The 9,410-nt window shown below is 41.1% G+C and overlaps 1 protein-coding gene across 1 annotated transcript; it reads right to left on the bottom strand.

Annotated features, from left to right (window-relative positions):
- Positions 1 to 1,663: 1,663 nt before the first annotated feature.
- On the bottom strand, positions 1,664 to 5,988 carry SMIM28 (small integral membrane protein 28). The gene is made up of 2 exons (XM_034670784.1): positions 5,848 to 5,988; positions 1,664 to 2,128 (listed from the first exon to the last, which is right to left on the bottom strand). The coding sequence occupies exons 1-2, from the start codon at positions 5,956 to 5,958 to the stop codon at positions 1,664 to 1,666; spliced, it is 576 nt and encodes a 191-aa protein (XP_034526675.1). The 5' UTR covers positions 5,959 to 5,988.
- Positions 5,989 to 9,410: the final 3,422 nt, after the last annotated feature.

The following is a 9,410-nucleotide window of genomic DNA, read 5'->3' as shown; positions in this document are numbered from 1 at the left end:
CGCCACACCGGAGTTGGGAGGGATGTGGTTTTACGCAAGTGGCCTCAGGATCCCAAATCAAATCAGGGTTCTGTTAGCAAAGGAGAAGGAATGGCAGTTGGAAAAGAATCAACATTGTCTCACCCAGAACTAGATTCTTAGGATTAAAAAAAAAAAATCTGAAGGAGACTCTGCTGAGCTTTTCTTTTCCATTTGCTTTATTTACTTCCCTTAAAGACCACCAGGGAGTTTTTCAGTATAATTTTCCTGAGAGAAATTTTATTGATCTTCATTCAAATAGCTTCTATTTTGCATTAGTCCTTAAAGATACTATTATTTCTATCAGATTATATTTAGAAATAAATGTATCCCACTTGGGCTTACTTTGTTATCTTCCTGAAACTGCACTATGTTGCGTACGTAGCATAAAAGTGCTTTTGTAAAAAGTAAAAGTTTTTTGCTCATTTTTAACCATCAACGTGCCGCCTAGCTTTTGTATTGTGAAAACAACAAAAAAAGAGTTTTACTAAGGAAATGACAGTATCAAATACAAGTTTTAGAATCCTCCCCATCCCCCTCCTGTTTCCTCACTAGTCCACGGGAATTCTGATCTGCAGCCCGAGGGGCACATGCCCCACCTTCACCCCCCATCTGAAAATCACGGAGGGGGATTTGTATCCATTTCAAACTCGGCTGGGCTCCTGCTACTGAGAGCCTGGAGGCCCAGCCAGGAGCACGGCCTGAAATTCCACATTGGCAGCTTCCTTAGAAGAACACCGGACGCAACAGAAGGTGCCCTAGCCCAGAGCTGAAGTGTTTAACCTCAGACACGTTCCGTAACCCCTCTGCGTTCTGTTTTGATTCCTGTACAGCGAAAGTTCGGACCATATGATTCACGAGGTCCCTGTCGGAGCTAATCTGTGTTGCTCCTTACCATGGGGTCCAAAACTTTGACCGTTACTTTGCAGTGTTGAACCGGTATCTAATCTGTTACTGCTGCTTGGGGAAGGCCGCGCGGTCGCTTGTGTTAACGCCGCACCTCTGTCCTGCCACAGCACTGGGGGACCAGCCGTGACGTCCTAGTGCCAGACGTTCCCGCCCGACAGCTGGATCCTTCTCCCATCGTGGGAGACAAATGAGAACCCAAGCAAGGGCTACACCAGGAAGGAGATAATTTTGGAAAGCTTTATTCGTTTTTTAAAACTAAAACGTCTGCAAGAGTCTGTACCTTCGTTCTTAATACTGAGGCCGACTTTACCATTGTTTACCATACAGGGGGCCACCGCAGCTCTGGGGATGTTTTCCTTCTAGAACTCTCCAGGCATCTTGAAGCTTTCACACAGAAGTGCAGCCATAAATCCCTGAAAAACGTGTGTAGGAAGAAACATCTTATTTGGTGGCAAAAGCCGTTTCCTCTGGCTTAGAAGCGTTTTGCTTTTCCTTCAGAGCTCGTCCCCATGCTTACCAGTAGTTCTAATTGTTTCTCAACTCACATAGAATTTTCCTATTTTTTTTTTCTCAAGGGTGTTACATATTTTAGAAAAGCCTAGTCCTCCTCAGGACAACCCCGGAAAAAAATTCCGCAAGGAACGTGAGAATGGTTACCCAGACTGACATCTGTCGAGCTTCCTGTCCTGGAGCGGCATCAGCCAGGGGTCGCAGGGTCGCCTGCGAAGAGCGGCCCTTAGGTCTGGAGGCCCCGCTCGGCCCCCCGGGCGCGCTCCGGGAGGGGCTGCGAGCTGGGCTCGGAAGGGAGCCCGGCAGCAGTTTGTTTGCCCCTCTCGGCGGGGGGAGCCCTCTGCCCAGGGCGGGCCACATCCAGAGCCGCCGCCCCGGGGCGATTCCTGGTGGCCTCCTCGTAGGAGGGGGGCAGGCCCGCGGAGGGGAGGGCCGTGTCCCGGGGCGGCGGGGAGTAGGGGAGGGCCTGCTCGCCGCTCCAGGGGAAGCCTGGCAGGGCGTCCGTGGCCTCCCCTGCGGCGGGGCGCTCCGGGGCGTCGGGGCCGAAAACCTGCCCCTGGGCCCCGGCGGCCTTGCAGCGGCGGTACAGGAAAAGCAGCAGAAAGGCCAGGAAGAGCAGGATGGTCGCTGGAAGTAGGATGCACAGGAAGGGCTCCACGTCGTCTCTGGTGGAACTTGTCTTCTGGGTGCCCTGGAATTCGGGAATGAAGCTGGGTTAGGAGAGGGGGAAAGAAGACTGCGTTCCTAAAGCGCCTCTCTTTCTTCATCTTTTATTCTTATCCTCATTACCCACGCTCAAAATCACTGTAGTCCTTTCTTTATGCCAATGGCTTGGGCCCACGTGAAAGGAAGGAACTGGATATGATAAAGTATCAATTCAGATGTCAAAGATACACACTGGCGACCGCCTGCGATATTTCCCTGAAGGCACACTAGGAGAGTAGGTTTTCGTTGGTAGGCCCAGCACTCATTCCTTGAACCGGAGCTCTTACCCTTTATGCGCTTACTCTATTTAGAATTAGACCAATAATGTGGTATTTCCACAAACAGGATCCTATGGAACTTAAATTATTTAATCCTGGAATGAATTCTGACATAGTTATGTGTTCATGTCATATATAAATAGTATTTGAAACCTGAGTTGATCACTGGCATTTATGATGAGATTTTAAAATTCCTTCCATTTGTCTTTGCAATATTTGTAGAATCCCCCCCCAAGAAAAAAAAACCTTATGCAGTCTAGGATATTATTAAACTAGATATGAGAAGATTTCTGCAGTATCTGTGCTTTAAGAGTGTAAGTTCTTTGTGAGCTCTATCTGGTGTAAACACTAATTTTTTGGTTGTTTTCTCAGAGTACAATCTTTAAAGTGTAAAGTCTGGTGCTTTGTTACAATATTCATCATCTGCAAGGCTTCCCATCTCAGTCAGACTTAAGTGTAAACCTGAAATTAAATATTCTTGAAAGTTCAGTAGTTAATAAAAAATGCAGATAAATTATTAAGCAACCTGGGAGGTATTGACTTTACAGTATTAGCTCAGTGATGATGGTTCTTGATGGAATAAAGAATATAATAGCCATGAAACGATGCTTCACCAGCAAAGTAGAGAAGCAGCAAAAAAAAACAAAAAACAAACAAACAAAAAAAAACTGTTCCAAATTGCAGAGACATTGCTTTAAATAAAGCTGCTAAGAAGTAGTGAGGTAAGAAGTTTCTCTGCTATATAAAGCATTAGCAACAAATGTGTTTGTATCCATTACAAAAGAAAAAAATTAAAGCCTTATATTGTGTTTCAAACAAACAAGCAAAATACTAAGCTCTTTATCTAATTATTTAAAATAAAATATAATAAACTATGTGAGCTAGGGATCTCTCCTTGATTTGGGGGGTAAGGACAACTGTTTAACTGGCTGTGACCTCTTAAGAGACTGGCATATCTAGGGTTGTTTGTAACCTCTTTTTTACTTCCTACAGAATTTACAATTGTGTGTGTTGTTTTGGTTCAAAATTAGTTTATTTAATACTTATATTGCCAGATATTTTGTGCTTGGTAAGATATGAGTTCAGATATTTTTAGCTTAAAGTGCATAAAAATTAGGGGCGCCTGGGTGGCACAGCGGTTAAGCGTCTGCCTTCGGCTCAGGGCGTGATCCCGGCGTTGTGGGATCGAGCCCCACATCAGGCTCCTCTGCTATGAGCCTGCTTCTTCCTCTCCCACTCCCCCTGCTTGTGCTCCCTCTCTCGCTGGCTGTCTCTCTCTCTGTCGAATAAATAAATAAAATCTTTAAAAAAAAAAGTGCATAAAAATTAAAAGTGGTTTTTGTTTTGTTTTTGTTTTTGAAAACAGAACGTCTTGTTTGGGGTTTGACAGCTCTGGCTTTGCATTCTAGTAGAACTTTCTAATACTTGCGTAAGCGTGGACCCTTTATTGATCCCCTCTGCACTTGGATTTCCTTCTCTATGAAATGGAAATAATATCTTTTTTGGAGGGTTGGCAGGATGATTTAATGAATCAATGTGTGTAAAGCACTTGGTGAAAAAAATATATAAATACATATTTCTACCTCAGGTAGAAATGGTCAAATTTACTAGAAAATAAAATACTAAAGATAACCAGAAGAAGTCTAGAAATTTATTGCTAAGTCTAGAAAATGCAGTGAACATTAAAAAAACAACAACAAAAACTAGCATTACTATGTTTATGTTTTAATATATTTAATATATTTTACATGTGTGATTGTTATATTTCTAAGTTATGGGTTCTTTCTGTTACACATAATCAAAAACTATTAACTTAAAAATCTGTTATGATATAATAAGACTTTGATTACAAAAGCTGTAAGAACAGATAAACTCAGAAATAAATTTACTACCATAGTAAAAAATCAAGTTGAAGTCAAAAGCAATTTAACTATGTGTAGGCTTTTTCTCTAGATGAATTGTTAAAAATATTGAAGCTACTGAAACACTCTTTAACCTTGATAAACACGGACCAATTATGCATGACTTAGTTTTCTTCATTCTCCATCAATTATATGGATGATAATAGTTTCTAAATAGTTGTGGGCATCAAATTTTAAATACTCTGTAAGTTCAATATGCACAGAATATAAAGATACTTAATCCTCTATTTAAAAGATTTTGTGTAACAGACCCTGTTGTTTATGGCTATGCCACTTATGGTATTATCAGTATTAGTTGCATTTTTTTTTTTTTGCAATTAGTTGCAAAATTTTGGACAGTGAAAAGTCACAGTCCCCTCCTGTAATTAGAACTTCCATTGGTTGAGGCAAATGTATCCAAATATCCATTGGCACTAAAAGACTTATCTAAGATGGCAAATTAGGACACTTTCTTGAGGTAACTCTTCTTGGGTTCTGGTTAAGAGAAGCACAGAGTGACAGGACAAATTTATGATGTCTCCTTAATTTTCTCTTTTACTGATTCTTGGTATATTGGTTCGAGTTATTTTGGATCTTTTTTTTTTTTTAATGCAGAAAGGATGCCTACTTTTCTAGTCAAATGTTCTTATTTGTTCACTTCCCTCAAAGTTGTTTCTTTAAAAATTTCTGATACATATATTGACACAAGGACTTTCTTGTTCGGGGAATATTTTTAAAAAATATTCAATTAAAAGTGTGACTGTTGAAGGATATACAATTAATTCTATATATGCAATTATAAATGTTAAATATAAATAATATATAAATATATAAACAATATCTTTCTGTAAGAGGTAGTTTGGGAGAGCTTAAACCCCAGCCTCGTCAGGCGATTTTGCAGACAACAGGGAAATAGGTTGGTTTGCCTCTTGTGGGACAGGAGGATTCTTCATTTTCCTCCTGATCATAAAATTAGTTGAGTTCTTAGGTTTCTGCAAATATTTTTCCTTTCTGCCGCCTCAGACTGAGGCTTCTTTGGTGATTTTCCAGACAAAGCAAAGCAGCTGCTGTGTTTCTTAGAGACAAAAACCTCCTTAACCCTCTGCTACCCTGCCCGAGGTGAGCTCCTTGGCTTCTCCTAACTCCTGGAAACACTGTCATTCTACAGCCAAAGGGAACCTCTCGTTTTTTGCGTACGTAGACATTGCTTTACTGTGCAAAGAACAAAGTCACAAAATGAAGGCATCAAGATTTGTTGACTCCTCCTTTCAGGTGTTCTTTGATAAATTTGATCTATCAGGTGTTCTTGGAATATATTTCTGGCAAGTTTTACTTGCATCTCTCCTTGTCAAAAGAATACAACTTTCCAGTTACTTCCTTAGACCAGGGAATGAGTATTTCTGTCCTACCCATAAAGTAAAATGCTGCCACTAAGTTTTAAGACCCTAAAAATACAGGCGTTGTTGGTTTTTAAAACTGACAAAAGACACTTTGGGGAAGAAAAGGCTGAAGTCATAGATACAGACCTGCAGCTGGGTTTCCAGAAGAGGTAGGCTGGGTTCACTCGTTAACCACTCATATGTCCCCCTGCCAGCATGGCCAAACTTCCTCCAGCTGCTGGCCATCAGGTCCCGCATGTTTCCATCCGCCTGACGCACTGACCACCCTTCCACCTCGCTGCCCAGATTTCAACAACCCTGCTTGCTCTTGGCCTGGATCCAGCTTGGATGTGCTTGGCTGATGGCTGTTGGTAAACTCGTTCTCTGATGAGTGGCAGCTGGGAAAAGAAGCCAACCAGAGAGACCTCTCGGGGCTGAATATATTTAAATCCAGTGCCTCTGCATTTGTTTTTGTGGCCTTTATCCCTGTAAGGATTGGCATCAGATATCAGACACGGAACAGATTGCAGACAGCCGAGCTCTCTGCGTTAGCGTTATTAGTGCACTGCATGGTCTCCGTGAGTCAAAGCTGCTTATAGTGATGTGTAAGACCCTCTCCCTTCCCTTACCACACCCCTCTCCAGAGCTAACAGCTTAGCAAGAAAAACTACCCAAGCTGAACTTCCTTTAATTATTTCTGGGTTCTCTGATACAGAGAGAAGGGGTATTTGGTAGAGAAACAAAACTCCTTCATAACATTTTAGTGAATTATTTAGATGAAAGATGCTAATGATAAAGTTGTCCAGAAGCCAGACAGACAAGAGCTCAGATTGTTTGGAAGAAATATTTGCTGGTTTAAATTAAAAAAAAATCAAATTGCTAATACTTAAATAGTCTGCCTTTTGATTACCTTGGGAACTTTATACAATTATTTATACCAAGCTTAATAATAAGCAACTTTCAATTTGAATATTCACTGAGGTAACTTTGGGTTGTTTAGTTCTACGTATTTATGGAGACTTGAACATTTAAGACATGATGGTTGGATCCTCTTTCAGTGGGTAAACTTCAGTTTCAAATATTTATTCAACGTATTACAATTCAATATTGCAGCTACCCACACCCCGATCTAAGCATCATTCCCATCCAAGCAGCTGTCATGATGCTGAGAGAGTATTTAACTAGGATTTTTTTTTTCTTAATTAGGATTCTCCACCACTGGCCCAAGTGGCCCATGGATAGGTTTTGGGGAAGGGGTGAACTCCCTACACTTTTAGATAGATCCAGTTTCTGAGGAGAAGCCATCGGTTTCATCACCCTTTCAAAGACAGCAGCCCTCCTTGGTACAGTTTGGCTCTTCTCCAAACTCCTCACTTGTGGTCAAAGTTTTCACGAAGTTTCCCAGTGCCTGGATTGGTATCCTGGTGTGGAACTCCTTTATCACTTCCTTTTAGTTCTTGCCGTGGAGTGAGTTGATTTTTTGCTCTCAGTTAAAATACTGCCTTGTCCCACTGAAATGTTCCTATTTTAAGTCAGTCCTATATCCTCACACTGGTATATCCAAAGCACCTGGCCATAGTGGTTTGTTTTTTGTTTTTGTTTTGTTTTGCATGTTGTGGCTTTGGCAATACTGTGTCCTCAACTCCTCCTCCACTCTGTCGACTTCAAAATCGTCACTTCTTAAGCAAGTTGGAAATCGGGATCAAAAGCATTAAATATGCACCTGTAATGTTGGACCCTCCTCCAGCATTGAATGGATCAGATGCAAGTTCCTGCTCTTATGGATATATTTTTGGGGACCAAGAGAAATCACACACAATATTTATCAGGAGATGATACATGCTACGGGAAAAAAAAGAGAAGGAGCAGAGTAAATGCTGAAGGGGGGGCACTTTTAAAGGGGGAAGCCAACTAGGACCTCAGGGAAGGTAATATTTGCACAAAAGGCTGAAGGATGCTAGGGATCCAGCCATGAAGTTATCAGATGGAAAAGTACTGCAGACCAAGAGAATAGCCAGTACAAAGGCCCTGAGGCAGTCACATGCCTGGTAAGTTCTCAGAATGGCTAAAAGTCAGGGTGGCTGGAGCAGTAAGCCAGGAAAAAAGTAGGATATAAAGAGACAGAGGATATGTGGGAGGTGGTGGGCAGCACAGAGTAGAGGGTTTCTAGAGCATTGTAACAATTGTAGCTTTTACTCTAAAATGTAGGAGACATGCAGAGTTTTGAGCAGAGGAGTGATAAGATCTAACTTGCATTTTATTTTATTTTATTTTAAGCATTGTAACAATTGTAGCTTTTACTCTAAAATGTAGGAGACATGCAGAGTTTTGAGCAGAGGAGTGATAAAATCTAACTTGCATTTTATTTTATTTTTTTTTTTTTTTTTTAAGATTTTATTTTTATTTATTCGACAGAGAGAGAGACAGCCAGCGAGAGAGGGAACACAAGCGGGGAGTGGGAGAGGAAGAAGCAGGCTCATAGCAGAAGAGCCTGATGTGGGGCTCGATCCCACAACGTGGGGATCACGCCCTGAGCTGAAGGCAGAGGCTTAACCGCTGTGCCACCCAGGCGCCCCTAACTTGCTTTTTAAAAGGATCACTCAGGCTCATCTGTGTCTGAAACAGGTATAGGGATTAGAGCAAGAGCAGGGAGACCAGCTAAGGTTCTTTTAATAATTCAGGGAAGAAATAATGGACCAGAATAGTAGCTGTGGAAGTGGTGAAATTTTAGATACATTTTAGGAATAGAACCAACAAGATTTCTGGAAGAACTGGAAGTGGTACAAAATGGGGGAAAAAATCAAGGAGGATTCTGTGTTAGCTTGAGCAACAGGAAGGATGACATTCTCTTTTACAGAGAGGGAGAAAGACTGGATGGGGCAGATTGTGTTGTGTTGTTTTCACACAAGAGGAATAAAGAGTCACAGTTGAGTTTGGACATGGTAAGTTTACAATATGTGTGAGTTTGGATATTAGAATTTGGAGTTCAGGAGTAAGGACTAGGCTACAGTCAATAGTTGGACCTCATTGGCAAGGAGATGGTATTTAAAACTTCAAGACTTAATGAGATCACCAAGAGAATAAGAGTCAATAGAATGGGGAGATGGGAGTGGTCAGTGAGATGGAAGAGAATCCAAGAATGTGTGGTGTCCTAGAATCCAAGGGAAGAAATATTTCTAGAAGGAGGGAATGATCTCAGAAGGTAGGTACTGTGAAATCAAGTAAGATTATGGATGAGATTTACTATCAGATATGACAATCGGTTTGGGGAAGGAGTGTCATTGGTTATTTGGACAAAAGTAGTTTTGGTGGAACGGTTGGGGCAAAGCTTGATTGGGAAAGTTAAAAGAGAGAGGGGGGAGCAGAATTGGAGATAGTGAATATCAACAATGTTGAATTATTTTTGCTTGAAAAGGGAGCAAAGGAATGATGTAGCTGGATAGAACAGAGTTAAGAGTTATATACTCAAATAGCACAATTTAATAGATTATAGAGAAAAGAAATCATCAATATGTCAACCCTCAGCAGTTCTCTTCTGGAACTCATCCCTAAAGAAATGATCTGATGAATACTCAGATGCTATGTTGTTGAAAGATGTTTCAGATGTTTAGACCTCGAATGTCTATAATAACAAACAACAGGAGATTTTTAAAAATTCCACAAAATACTTAGCTAATAAGATATCCACATATAAAGACAGATTATCATCT

The sequence above is a fragment of the Ailuropoda melanoleuca genome, chromosome 10 (genome assembly GCF_002007445.2).
Source record: "Ailuropoda melanoleuca isolate Jingjing chromosome 10, ASM200744v2, whole genome shotgun sequence".
Lineage (NCBI taxonomy): Eukaryota > Metazoa > Chordata > Mammalia > Carnivora > Ursidae > Ailuropoda > Ailuropoda melanoleuca.
The sequence above is the reverse complement of the archived record's forward strand: the minus strand, read 5'-3'. Positions and strand labels throughout refer to the sequence as shown.